Here is a 15,248-nt window from a genome sequence, read left to right on the forward strand (position 1 = left end):
CCAGCTGTCTTTAGGTATCTGACTAGTGATAAACCAGCCTAACATTTAAAAAAAGAGCACTTGCTTGTAGGACCAATTTCCTAATACCAAATCTTACTCCTGTTTATACACAACTTCTTATTGATTGAAAGGCAGCTAACTGCATACGTAGAAGAAAGAGCTATATCGTTATAGTTCTTGGTCCAGGTCCCTAGATCTCTAATCAAACCACTTATTTAGGCAGTTATTTTTGAAATGGAAACTGCATATTTCACAGAAGATTATAATGTATTTCCCTTATCAAAATCTATCTTTCCTATGTAATCATTATGGCATGATCCCATTAAAATTACTGTCTTCTGGACACAGCATAACAAATTTTACATGCAGATCAAATGGAAGATATAATGAGCAATGAAACTTGCAGGCAGTAACTCAAATTTATTTTAGCTGAAATGATTTTTTTAACTTCACAATAAGCCAAGTGCTTTGTGGAAGACAATTTGACCCCATTCTGTCCTGTTTTAGACAAGTTCTACCTCTGTAACACTGGAAATGAGAAAGCAAGGAACCAAATTATGAATACAGAAAATAAAGAACAAAAGATTTTTACAAAACAACATTCATATGAACTGGCACATTCCTATAACGTTCACATTCACCTTTCCTTGCAAAACAAGAACTGGTATCAGGTATGCTGAATCATTTTTCTATGCTTTATACGTAATCCAAATCTTTTGAATATTTTTTGGCTTGGATCAAATAGAAAAGAAACGAAACCCCAAGGGGAAAATCCCTGTAAGAGGCTGGCAGGCTTCCCCAAGCTGTTAGCAAGTGGCGGCAGTGGGAAATGGGAGTGGAGTGTGCTGAGTCACAGTTGCAGATGGCTCATGATCGCACTTGGATGTATGGGAGGTGGGAATAGGACTTGAGAGAGAGGGAAACAGGGCCTCGAGCTTGGGCTGAATGATCCTGGGAGATGGACTGCCGTAGCAGCCAACTCCAGAGGAAAAAGACTGGGCTAGCTTTTGCATGCCCTTTCTGAATAAAAACAACCCCCAAACTACAGCCTGCACAAACTATGTTGGCCAATGAGTGGTAGGGTATGGGATGGGTAAGCTTTCTGCTCAAAACACCATCTTCCTCTTTTACCTTTGAATAGGGAAAAAAACTTTTGTCATCTGTGACATTCCTCCCTTCTTGATGTGAATCAACTGTTTACTCCCCCACTTTTTACACATAGAATTTAGAATGGCAAAATTCATCAAAAAGAAGAAACATTCAAAGAGCATTCAATTCAAATTCACAGAAGGGGTGATCTGTCAACCCTTCAGAAGCAGGCAAACATGCTATAGTAGACAGTCACACTCCTGAAAGAGAGAAAATCAGAGCCTGATTTTACAGAGACTTAAAGTGTAAAAGTAACTGGTAGCAGTCATAATGAATTTAACTGAACTATCACGAACTATTATTTGTATGTTTTTTAATGTCTTTGGACTTTATCCTTTGAAATTCTGTGCCTGCATTTCAGAAGTTCTGAACGTTCAGGTGTTCAAATAGCGGAGAGATGTAGGTGCTCAGCAGCTCTTAAAAATCAGTCTTTGACACAGGGATCATTCTACTTTTAAAAAATTAAAAATATGTACAGCTGTGAAAAGAAGAGTTGGACAACCACAAAATTAGCAATATATATGCTTGCTACCCAAATAACAGTCAAATGCTACCAAGCTAGTACAGTAACAAATACAGCCAAGTTAAGTAATATAACAGGAAGTATTTCCAGTTTTAGAAGAATCATGGTTGTTTCAGAGAGCAGGGCACTGAAAGGTTCTGCCTTCAAATAGTCTTAGAAGCTGCAGTAGTACATAGTTCGTTTTTGAAGTCATGCAAGGCAAGGACTGGAAACCCATGAGGTAGGATATAAATAGAACACTTCTCTATGGAGAAAAGTCAACATTTCACCTTGTGAAGTATGCTGTAGATTTTGAACAGGATGTGATGATAACAGCTCATTTTCCTTGTTATTACCTGCGCAATGTAGAAAAGATGTGCAGAGGGGATTTCACCTTTTTGTCAGACACCTTCTTATTGTGCGTACAATTAGACTTCTCTTTGCTATTCTTCCACTGCTGTGTAACAAACGTCTGCATGATTCTGCAAATTAAGAAAGAAAGATTTCCGCATCATAGCCAAGTCACACTCATTTTAATATCAGGGCTCTGTATCCACCACGTAGGCTATGTGATGCAACATCCTCCTTCGACAGGCAGAGTTTCTCTGTGGACTGACAATTGGGTGCTTCAGCTGCTCAAAAATGCTTGCTGCCTTCCCTTCCCCAAAACTAATTCACATGGTGCTCTTATTGAGAATATGCTCTGCACAACCAACCACTGCAAGACTTGTGGAAGTGTGCTTCTCATGCAGATCTACAGACAAACTGATTCAGAGGTATAAACACAAACATATGTGAAAAGATGACTCATCAAAATGTTAATGAAATTGGATTGTATCATGAATACTTGAAACTGCTAACTTTTCTCTACTATTCTTCCTTCTTGTCCTCAAAACTTGGGTGGCCTCATTATTGTGGTATATCCTACAGACCACCACTTAGAAAGTGCAGCTCCTTTATGGAGCATGATGCTCAAAATGCATGATGCTCAAAAAGATGCCTGCTCCAGAGATTTCACAATCTAAGTAGAAATATGAAATTGAACATTCTTAGCTTAGTCTTTCTGAACTTTTGTAGCTTGCTTCCTAAATGGCAGTAAAGTGCCAGGAAACCCTGACAGGGAGCACAAATCAACTTCTTTCCAAGGACTGTCAAAACTGCACTTAAAAAAGGCAAAAAATTTACCTTGTTGGTGTTTTATTTTTTTTTAAGAAAAATAAGTTCAGAATGCTTTGATCCAACCAACTTGAGAACCTGTGAATTCTATCATACTTGAGATGGTCTGGGAGCTCAAATGAGTATAGTATTTAAACTTAAACAAACATGTTTACACTCTTCCAGACTTACTTTTTCAGCTGATGTCCCAACCCAAATCTTTCCTTAGTAGAGATCTGAAATACATCCACAGTTGGCACTAGGGAAAAAAGAGATCTTGTTGATACAGGTACTTACAGGAATACTCAGAACAGAGAACTCAAGACCATGTCACATATTTGAGGACCTTATTCTAGCTGGACCTTTACTGTAGGCAATACCATTGAAGCAATGGTGCAAGCGGTCGTGTCCTGAGTCTATGAAGAAATAGTCCTTTTCGCAATACTGGTCAGTATCAATTTTAAACATTTAATCTTCTAAAATGCATCTCTTTCCACTGATTTTAATTATATAAATGTATCTTTATTTTTTATACTATAAGAACAACTAGAGAGCAGGATCAGATTAAATGCATCTTTATTGATAACACACCTCAGTCATAATCTCTTAAACTTTCTTCCAAGTAAATAGTCTTTACACAGGGTAAGATGCCCTGGCTTTAAATAAATTTACTTATTTAAAATCTTCTCAGTTGAGAACTGGAGATGTCACTATTTATTACCTCTGGTTTACAGTCTATCACTGGCCATGGGAGAATCTCAAAAAAGTTTTACATGCAGTTACTTTAGTCCAAGTTGAATCTGTCCTCACTGGAAAAAAAGATTTTATGCCTGTGGAAAAACTAAAAAAATAAATAAATAGCTCTTTCACAGAAAGAGGAGCTGATACAGTTTCTTTAGTATCTCACCATCAGGGACATACCAAATTTTCCTCAATAAGACCTCTGAAGGACTTTCCCACACAATCTGAATTTCGGAAATTTATAAAGGTGCAGGGCACCTGGAGTATTTCTGTTATTTCTGAGAAGAGAATTCCAATTAAGAATTCAAATTTACTAAATACAAGTAGAATTCATATGAGTTCCTCATAACTATCTTTAAACTTAGATCTTGGATAAGCATGTGGAGAAAAGTCCAAATCTAGCCAAATATTTCTCCACATGATTACAATTCTTGTGAGTATGAAGAAAATCCAGAGCAGAATAAACCAAATTGACTTATATCTGGGTGTCCTTTCTAAGGATTTTTTAATACAAGGTCCATAATACTTATCATCTAAGTGCCTGATGTACGAATCCCAGTGGCCAAGGATTACCCTGAATTTCCATCAAGACCCTTCCTTCCATTGGTATATCCTTATTTACCTGTCAGAAAATTGAAAGCATAAGGGCTAGAGGCTGAGAATAAGCTCCTAGTATTACTAAAATCCTTTAATAACATTGACTAGATATAAGTGGCAGATGGAATCCAGCATTTGTTGAGAACACCTCAGGTGTTCAAGGCAGGACAACAGCAAACACATATTAAAAGCACGATTCAACTTTATACTTTGTGTTAGGTAAGGAGGTAATGATAACAGTAAAGAAAGGAAAAGAAAGCTAAACAAAACAAAAAATCTGAGTTTGGTTCAAATTTTACTAAAAAAAATCAGTATTTTTATATCTATATTATTCTGATCACTCAGAAAGCCAGATCTTACTCAGAACGTCAAAGTTAATCTGTTAATTTCCCTTTAATAAGACAATTTAAAAAAATATGATATATCTAACTTTGCCATCTAATTTCACTAAATTCAAAGCACTGTGGTCACCATTTCTCTAATGTTACTATTCAAATATAATCTCATCTTTTAAGACAAACGTTAATTTTTCAAAAGGGATAAATAATTTCAATATGGGTAGCAACGTGTTTAGGTTATCAAATTTAGGACACGGAGTGGGGCAGGGCGGGTTATTTTCAATGGGATTCATCATACGTAGTTTTAGCAATCTTAAAATCTGACAACTTAAGCTTTATAGCCAGAGGAGACAGCCAAGCACATCCAAAGGGTGATTCAACCTAATCTAAGGCAGGTTTCTAAGATATTGGGAGAAACTGCCCACAGGCATATACAAAAATCTGAAAAGATATTAACTAGATGAGTACCTCAAATCAGGATATTAAATAATTACAAGGTGGTATGTACACCCCCCATTGTGCTTTGGAGTATGTTGCATATCTGTTTCTTTTATCAATCAACAGAATGTACTATAAGGAGAAAAATATGTTGCATAAAAGTAATGGCTTGATAGTCTCAAAGCAACGTTTTTCAGGAGGAAGGGGAATATACAGAGAAAGGGTCTTGGTAACACAAAGGATGGTGGATCTCACTGTCCTTTTTTGGTAAATAAAAAGACATGGCTGCAACAGCAATTGCACTGAACTTGTAATACCAATAACAGCGAAGTATCTGTCTCTGGCCCTGATCTTGTCTTTCTCAGTACTCAGTCACCACCACAACCAGTCAGTTGCAGGACTGGGAGCTTAACTTTCTGTTTAACCTTGTCAACAGTGCAGAAGATATCTTGTTGTTTTCATTTCACTAGATCATTTCCTTCTGCCTAAGGCTCTTCATACTTCAGCCTCTTACTTCCTGCACTTAATTTTTTTAATTACATTTTGATAGAAATTTCTTGATTACCAACACAGCTACCTATGGCAAATAGATACTTTAAGTTCTGCACATTTATAAAAAGGATCAAAAAAAAATACAGACAAAGATGAAAGACAAGCAAAAAACCACGACACTAATGTAAGAAATGTTCATTTGAATGAATAGAATATAGCTTATAGTTAGTATCAGCAGACAACATATCCTATAAAAATAGCTCATTGGGATATATTTTTCTAAACATACCATGACTGGAAATATCTGTTCATTTTCCAGGAGCAGAATTCTCCCACACATACAAGCCTAAGTTGACAGCTGCACTGGAAGCCTCCAAATCCAGGCAAGTTTTTATCCAAAATACACACTTAGTTCTGACTTCCCACTGTAAAAATATATCTGAACTTGACTCTTGCATATGAATGTTTCCAAATTTCAAATCTCATTTGGGTCTTCATGAATTGGAACATTTTTAATCTCATGAGGAAGCTTTACCTACTTAACAGCCACAGAGTAGGATGACAATATAACATTAAAAATTCTCATTCAAATTTAAAGATTCCCAGAGTTCACACAGTCATAGAGAAATCAGAAGTTAACAGGATAATTATCATGGCCTGATTCTTCAGAGGTGCATAAAAAAGGGCATATTAATGTACTGCACAGATCTGTGTATGTGTACATAAATCAATGATGTCTGCATCTGTGGTGATGATCCCTTGACCGCATACAAAGTGCCTAATTTCCAAAATCAGGAAATAACGTATTAAAAATTGCAGATTCTTATTCCTTAAGCATCTCAGGTTCCTAGGGCAGTTATATTTCACAGGATATCAAGTCAACAAGTTCCAAAATGCAACCTAAAAATGTTTAAACTAGATACCCATGTCATTATTGAGGGCCTAATCTTGCAAATACATGTGAGCATAATTTCAAACAAACAGGACTGCTCTCAGTAGTAGATTTAAGCATATGTAGGGTCAAAGATTTGGCAATGAATGAGTGTATCCGTCACTTAGTACATGGCTTAGAACTGAGACACCACACAAAGCACATGAAGAATACGCAGGTGACTAACCTGGACCATTTAAGTACTGTGTAAGTGAACAGTGCAATCGCACTATTATAGGCTCTGTGCGAATTACATCCCAAGCCACAGCAATCTCTTCCTAATTCAAGATAAAAAGAAAACAACAAAGACCATTAGCCATCATAAAGAACTGCTGCATTTTGTCAATCTACCTTAGGGCAGGTATAAACACTGGGCTTTCATTCATTTACCCAATCATGGGATATCCACTCCAACTTTAAACTTGAGAATTAGGACAAACTATTGCCTGCTGATGCCCATAAGAGCAGTGTTAGACTGCTTTCAGTTCTCAAGTACACTCATTTAAACTGGGCGCAGGTTTCTACACAGTACTACATCTGCAGTGTAGGTAGACACATTCCCCTCTATCAAGAGATACTGCTTCAAAGCTGAGGAGCAAAGGAGCAAATAAGGATGGAAAGGAAGCTCATCCCATAACACAGGGCAAAGGAAACTCCTTCTTGCTCCTCCTTGAGACTGATCAGATCAATTCACAGCATAATCAGATTTTCTTAAATTTTAGAAGATCCCCAAAACAACTATCTTATGTGCTGTACTGACCTGGGAATACGATATATCTGTGCAGAAGCTAATGATGCCCCTAAAAGCACTAATTTTCATTCTGCATCTAGAGGACAGGAAGTAACTGCACAGATGAGGTGAGGAAGTGTGGAGTTAATGACAGCATAACTGTTACAGAAGTCATGCTGCCAGTCGGCAGCATCGCTGTCCTGTGTCTCCTTTGCCACTCAAGCCTCTCCCTAATCAGCTGCGGATGTTGAGAAGTACACAGGAGAGCTCTAGCCAAGGTCGTCTTCCCTCCGGGACTCTATGAAGTGCTTTCACCTAACTAATGTCTAGGATAGCAAAAAAAGAAATGTATTTCATTTATATCAGTTACAACATTTACCATTCACAAAGCATGTTTGAAAGGAAATATACACGCAGTAAATAAAAGCTGACAAAACATTTTAACAATGAGATCGTAAAGGAAAAGAAAACCTTTCCACAGAGCAGCTATCAATATTGTGACAGCCACTTGTGAAGACCAAGCCTCTGAAGAAGGAAAGTCTCAGTGGTTGTCTAGAGAGTCTGATGTGTAGCAGAATTAAATGGGTATTAATGTTCATTATGTAATTCTGTGATTAGATTACTTACATCAAGAAAGCTAACATCAATATGCAGATCAATATCTACATCATCAATGGCTCCATATTCCCTGAAAGGAAAGAATTACATTAGATTAGAGGTCTTTAAGATACTCCTCAGCCCAGGAGTACTTAGAACAGGGAAGATTTTGTAAAGGATAATCTTGGCTGTAAAATCAGAATGGTTATAAAATACACATTTACATAGATCAGATCAATATTCCCAGTGGGTGACCCTCTGCTGAACTGAAACTTTCTTTCAGTACATCTTGCTTAAATAGGCTAAATTTTTTTTTTACTAATTCCCCAAAATTCTCACTCCATTGCTGCTATGTATTTTTGTCTCATATACTGGACAAACAAATCAAGAAAACAATGATGGTCACATGCTGCTCCAATTTATAAGAAAGGAAAAACCCAATTAATTAAAAAAATATTTTAGGTTAACACCCAGTGGTCTAAGGAGAGGCTTGAGAGAAATCATTAAAGACAAATACAACATAGCCTAAGTGTTTCACTGCTCTCTCAGTTGTTATATTTAAAGTGTGACTGTTTTGTTGTCTTCTGATTCATTCCCATGGACCCCACCCAGTGTATTTGAAAACTTCTGAAAAATAGGGCTAGAAAATACTTGTTCATATACCTAAATCAAAAATTGGTTTCCTTTTTATTTAAATTGCTTAAGTGGACAATTCTGTAGAAGTGCAGTCACTCAATTTTTCACAGATTAGCTGATACTCTTCTAGTCATTAATTTTTTGCCTTATACTGCATTTATATGCTTGTTCTCATGACTTCCATTTTTTTCAACTAAGCTAGATGAAGACAGCGCACAGTAGCAATTGGACATAAATTAAGTTGACAAGGTAATTTTGACATAGCAAAATATTTTTGTGACTATACCTATCTCTTAACAAACCGACCTTTCAGCCAGTGGCAAGGCCCAGTTTATGCTGGAAATGACCAGTTCCTGACAACTATGTCCAAGTGTACGTGGGCCTTGGTCTTCCACAAAGTTTTGTGAAGGGAACCTCTTCCACCAAACCTCAGTGTCTCCGCGGTACTCTCCAGTAAGAGCAAACCTGAAGCCTCTCTCTTGATCAGACTCGTCCACACGCAGGATGCCAGCACATGCCGGGCAGGTGGGCAGCCAGTCATGCACTGTGGGACCTTGTGGCTTCCCAGCACCCTTGCAGCCGCTTGTGCAGAGCCACTGATCTCCTGCAATGGCTCCCAGAATGCTTTCTGACTTTGAAGCTCCTGGAGATCCTCTGTCCATCAATGCATAGAAAACGTAAACAGGAGTTTGGTTGGGTGGTCAATGACCCAGCTCCAGAGGTCTTTCTCATGGCTTTGGTGGCCAGATTTCAAACGGCAGTGATGAAAAGCATGTAGGTATAGGAATTTCCCTTTTCATATTTAAAGCTCACTATCTGACAGTAAAAGACCACTAAAAGAGGGACAACTGTCTAAGAAACATGCATGTTTAGTGGGTGTCACTGTCAGATAGACTTGTTGCACTCAGAGAACTGGAGCTCCAGGAGAGGGATGAAACTGAATGCTAAAAGTTGTATTTGTGGTTTCCAAGAATTTATGACTATTTTCAACTATGGGAAAGTGCAAGAAGCCTGAAAGTCTTCCACATGCCAGAAGCAGCCACAGATGCCAACTGCTAATACATTGAGCCCTAGGAGATCACAAAGCTTACAATGAAACAGCTTATTCAATAAATTAGATGAATTAAAGTTTTTAAAAGGTTACATAAAATGTTGCCGTTTTAATAGCCTGAGGGACCATATTATCAAGGTATATACAGTTTCATAGCTATCTGTTTGGCAACTAAATGTTTATCTCATTAATTTCTTAAATTCATGTACAACTATTTGGATTTTAATTCCTCAGATCCTCTAAACTTAATGAATTTCCACTTAATTTTAAAAGGTATAGTACACCATAGTTGTAGATAAGCTCTCTTTTTTTACACTAAAATCATAAAGATTACTGTTTAGAGGTTAATAGGAATTGTTGCTTGCAATATATGTATGCCTAAGGTTATTATTGTCTCTACATTACATTACTTGTTTTGTATGAGAATTTTGATATTTTCTTTGCAGTACTTCTGGCAGGTCTGTTATATCTCATCTATGCATTATTTTTACAAAATTATTACAACTACATACATGGAAAACAAAGTCATAAAAATAAAAGACTAGAAGGGACTTTAAGATATCCTACAGCTATGCACACTTGTATATGTCACACAGAAATTCTGTGGAAATTCTTTTCACAATCCACCTCTGAAGGAGGTTCCACAAGCTCCCTGTGTAGGCTACTCTAGTGTTACATCAACTTACAATAAGAAAACTTTCCTAAAATCTAACCTAATTCTTTTTACAAACAAAGTTAGTTTCTTATTGTCTCTCTCATGATGACAATGGAGAACAATTGATCACTCATCCTATCTAAAAGCAGCCTTTTTTTTCTTGAAGGACTGGTATTATGTCCTCTCCCTCCATCTTTTTTTTCCAGACTAGACAAATCCAATTCCTTCAGTATTGCCCCGGTGACAACATTTTCTAAATCTCTTATCATCCCTCTTGCTCACCTCCTGGGCAACAGACATAATATGACAGAACAGAAGCAATTTAACAAGGGTTTAGTGTTATGCTGAATAGTAATTTTCAACAAAATACAATAGCCTGATCAAATACATACTGAACTGCAAAAGAAAATTATTTTTTAGAACAGGCTTCCAGGACCAGTTCTCCACATAGCTGATTGTATTAGTATTCAACCACAAAATGAAACCAAAACCAGAATTACTGCTAGCTATGAGTGTTCCTATAATATGTAGAAATCATTAGTTCAGAAATGACTTTTGTTTTGGCAGTGAGGCACGGCCTACACAGAGCTCCATCTCCAAAATGTTAAAGGTTCCAGAATTCAGAAGTGTAAAATGACATACCTGAGAGATACTGCATTAGGTCCATAGATCTCTCTCACTGCTGTTAAATCAGCTTCCAGCTGTGGGTGCTTGTGAAGTTCTCCATCATAGCTAACCTACCGGGAAAAAAGTTGCTGGAAGTTTTTATTTATTTCATCACTGGCATCTGCTTAGGCTCCTGAAAATTCCCCCAACAAAATGTTCTCAGATGTGTAAAAATTTTTTAACACCATGCCCAAAAGGGACACCATGCCGACAAGCTCCGACATTGCTGCTGTCTGGCTCTCCTAAGCCATCTGAGATTTGCAAAGCAGGAACCCTATATCTAAATCCTGCAGGACTCAGATGTCTCAAATGTAACATTACATGGAGTACCAAACTACTCAACATAACGCTTTCTCCAAGCTGTTTTCTGCTAGTAAGAGGCTACGAACTCAAGGAGGAAAATGAAGGGAAACAAAGCTGTGTTCTGGCAAAATGGAATACCCCACTATTGTGTTCTCCATCCCTGAATTAGTGCCATAACCACACTGATGTATGCAGAGGAGTCTGCCCGAGTTCTGTATATCTGCATTTGCAAGTATGTTCTGTAACTGAAGCCCAAGAGAGAGGGAGAGAGTGCACAAAGGCAGTAGTATTATTGTTTCAGTCCCCTGTTCTCTCTTGCAAATGTACAGAGGATAGATATTCAAAGTAAGAACTAACAAAGAGTCTTAGTGAATATAAAAGCTAAAAAATCTGATAACTTTGCTGTATCTGAAGGGTCTGTGTTTAGAAAGTCTCAGTATTTAATCCGAGACCTGATTCAGATTATTCTGTCCCACATAATGACAAAAGGTTGCATTTTTAAAGGAGATTAAGTGATTTACAAACCTAAATCCCATTGAAAATCAATAGGACTTAGGCTATTGAATCACTTAGGTACTTTAAAGTATTTATCCATTAAATCCTTAGGGAGGATTACAAGCAGGTGCATAGGAAGTGGATACAAACATTTAATTTATGATCAAAAGGTCGTATCTTTTTTTCACTGCCCATCAAATGACATTTCCCATTTTCCATGATCCTTGTTTCATCATCAGTTCTTCTCTTGTCTTTCCAGCTGTAACCACCTGGAAATGTTAGCATTATACCTGACCACCACCTTTTCCGACTGTGCTGATCACACAGTTACACTGGCATCTATGAATTGCCCTCTACTTGTTAAAGTAAACATTTTTGTCAAAAACCTTTAGAATTCACTACCTCTATTTTAGACTCCTCCTCCAAGAGTTTCTCTGTGGGGACAGACTCACTTGTCTCAAATGAAGCAGCTTGCCTCATTTTATGCCCACACATAGAGTCAACTATTTTGTCTTTTTTCATATTATTGAAACCCTATACACCTGGATGCTTGTTTGTATGGGTAACTCATACAATTATAACATTCAAAAAAGCATACTATTCAGAAAAGGACTGTTCTTTTTATCTCTTGAGAAACTTTGCTCACTATCTGGTTTCCTATTTATTTCCTAAGTCCTCAATACTATCACTTCTTTAATTCTACAGGTCGTCTTCAGAATTGTTTCTTTTTGACTATGCAGTTTTTAATCCTACCTCCAAAGGAGTCTTTTTTGTTCTCTCCTGTTAAACATACTTTCAGTGGTGTGTTGGGCTATTTTTTTTGTCCTCCTTATTTTGCTTTTCCAGTATTGTATACTCAGGATATTTACAGTAATTTGTTATTTTATTTTTATTGCTGATCTAATTGTAATTTAACTCCTTTCTTTGCCTACTATCATTCCTGCAATTAAATGTACTACCTTAAAAAAATTACAATGCAATATAATATAAAGCTTCCACTTCAAATGTAAGGTAACTAAATTTTGATCAGTACTACCTACTAGACAGCTATTTTAGACCTTGCAAAATGATTTACTGGTCTCTGTATTCATCCTTAATAGACAGTGTTAAAATTTATTTGGGCACTGACAGGCATCCTCTAGGAAGTTTAGTCGCACTGGTTCAAGAATATTGCACTTCCAGCTGTCTTTTCCTTCATCTTGAGGTTACTGCCCCTTCTGTAGGGTTGAAAAACAAGGCCAGTACGCACAACTCATCACCACAAGGCAAAATCAGATTTTTTCTCTCAGGCAGATAATAAACTAAGACACTGGGCTTTGCAATGAAGTATGTGTACACAGTCCTCTCCAATACTCCGTAGGGCCATGGGAGCTGGTAGCTGATGGGAGGCAACACTTGCAGCTATTGCCGAAGCGAACGTGAGACAAAACCCCAAGTCAATTATTTTCTGACACTGAAAATACATTCTTTCAGTTCCAGTTTCAGTATCACTTCTAACAGTTTTTTAGGGCTAGGCTTTTACTGTCAAGCACCTCACCTGTCATTTTGCTTTCAAACTGCAGCCTGCGGTCGGCTTTGCAGCAGAGCAGGGCTTGGCAGTGTCCCGCTCATCAGCACGCCACGCACTCTGCGTCCACCTGACTGGCTGGCGTCGGTGCACTCGCACAGCCCCTGCCTGCGCACGCAGGGCAGAGGTGCCTTCAGCCTCAAGGCTGAGCCAGTGGCAGCTTTCATAAGCATTGACCTAATTTGCTAAAATGTTCATCAAAACAAACAGTCCTCATAACATAACTGATGAATGATTCCTCTTCGGCAATATTTAGAGTAAAAAGATACAAAAAAAACTGAATAGAAACTAACAGTGTGAAGCTCTCTACTGACATTTCAAAAGAAAAAGATATGAAGAGATTTTATTTCCCAATACATAAGAGGATGTGATAACAAATAATTCCACTGAGAGAACAACAAGGAAAGACATAGAGCAGGACAGTCAGGTTAAAAAATATTCTGCATTTTTCAAGGTGAATTTAACTGTGGAGCTCAGAAAAAGAAGGGACTGTTGCCTAGATCAAAATTTTGTTTTGCAATAATCATTTTGCTGTTGATTTTACAGAATGTCAATCCTCCAAAAGGAAGCAGATTTGGATCCAGTTTGAATTCCCACTTGTATTAATAACAGAATATTCTTTAAAGAGTAAATAATTATTTTCTGGAAATAAACAACTGGATTCTTTTTTTCAAACCTATTGAACAACAGCTGATTTTTCTGTTCTTACAGCTTTACAATTATAAAAGAAATCATCTTATTATAAGTTTGATATAACTATACTGTACAATATTTTCAGTATTTCTACTATAAAATAGTAGAATATACATAAAACAGTAATATACTTATTCACCACATTCTATAGTATACTAAGTAACACAAGAAATTAATCATTATTATGGATTTATAATGGAATGAACTACAGAAGCTTTCAAATGTTAACATTCTGAAATTTATGGGAGAATATCCTCTCTTACCTGTCCTCCATAATAAAATTCTTCAGAATCATTATCTCCTTCAGAATCTTCTTCAACTGTGCTGTTGTGTCTGGACTCCTTAATCAAAAAGGAAAGTTAACAATGATACAGATGATGTTTTGGTCTTGCATTTACACTTCTAATTATGAATACTGGAATTCTGTCTTTATAAATAAGCCCTTCCTGCTCTGTAGTCAGGGATCTCATAGCAGCATTTTTCTAGAAGAGTACTATAGGCCTGTTTCGTCAATAGTGAAATAGCAGATAAAACCCGCAGCCAGTAAACTGGGCACATAAAAACACCCTGAATGTATGCTGGATAAATGATACTTTGCCTGGGTATAGAGACAGGATAGTATTCTATGGAACCAGAGAAACTGGGAGAATATTCGTGAATATTTCACTCTGTGCTTCTGCATGGAGCAATCAGAATCAAGACTTTTATGATAAAGCTAAAGCTAAACCAAGTATAACTTACCCATCAAGAGACATTGGTTTAAGGAAATAATTCAAGCCCAAGCATGGGAACTCTTAAGTTCCTTTCCGTGAAAAACTCTCTGACACATTTCTGCTTAACTATTATTTTTAACAGAGATATCAACCTGTTGCCGGAAATGTTCAAACTTAATTTTACGGCTAGGTCCATTATAAGTAATATGCTTACCCAAGTAAAACCTGTTCTAAATAGGTTGGCCTGTGAATAATTGCACTCGAGTAAATAGAACTGATCACGGTACAGAGTGCAACTTAGCATGAGCTAAGTGTTATACTCTGCTTCTTACTAGTGAAGCCTCTACTTATTATTATGTAATTGTTTAAAGATATTAATCCTTGTCTCCCACAATTCGTTTGTAATTCTTAGGCCCTGCACTGACAAGAATCCCCAAAGAATACTTTCAAAAATCATAATTCTTCAGTTCAGGCCAAACATGATGTACTTGTTACATATTTTTGTTTATGTCCTGCACAGAACTGCCATAATGGAATAAAAATCAAAGAGGAGAGTCAAAGAGGAGAAGTTACCCCTAAATTCCACACATTCATAAAAGTCAAATATACTGTTATCACCACTTTCTATGGTCAGACATTCTCATCGCATTTCCTTACCTTTGCCTCTAAATTCATGCTGTATTCACTGCATGTATATGGAGAGCAAAAATTGTAATTCAGCCAATTTCACAGCAATTTTTTTAAGACAAGGGATAAAAATCATTTCTGCTTCTACTTTGCTGAAGAGAAACAAAGTGAC

General features: G+C 37.1%; 1 protein-coding gene across 1 annotated transcript in view; it reads right to left on the reverse strand.

Moving 5' to 3' along the window:
* PARP8 (poly(ADP-ribose) polymerase family member 8) overlaps positions 1-15,248 on the reverse strand; it is a 113,013-nt gene that overhangs the window by 37,336 nt on the left and 60,429 nt on the right. The window contains exons 6-11 of the mRNA XM_067316443.1: positions 14,000-14,077; positions 10,655-10,749; positions 7,701-7,761; positions 6,531-6,621; positions 2,999-3,065; positions 2,008-2,133 (exon numbers count right to left, since the gene is read on the reverse strand). Of these exons, the coding sequence (XP_067172544.1) occupies positions 2,008-2,133; positions 2,999-3,065; positions 6,531-6,621; positions 7,701-7,761; positions 10,655-10,749; positions 14,000-14,077 (518 nt within the window). The remainder of the gene's footprint in view (positions 1-2,007; positions 2,134-2,998; positions 3,066-6,530; positions 6,622-7,700; positions 7,762-10,654; positions 10,750-13,999; positions 14,078-15,248) is intronic.

The sequence above is a fragment of the Apteryx mantelli genome, chromosome Z, assembly GCF_036417845.1.
Source record: "Apteryx mantelli isolate bAptMan1 chromosome Z, bAptMan1.hap1, whole genome shotgun sequence".
NCBI classification, from domain to species: domain Eukaryota; kingdom Metazoa; phylum Chordata; class Aves; order Apterygiformes; family Apterygidae; genus Apteryx; species Apteryx mantelli.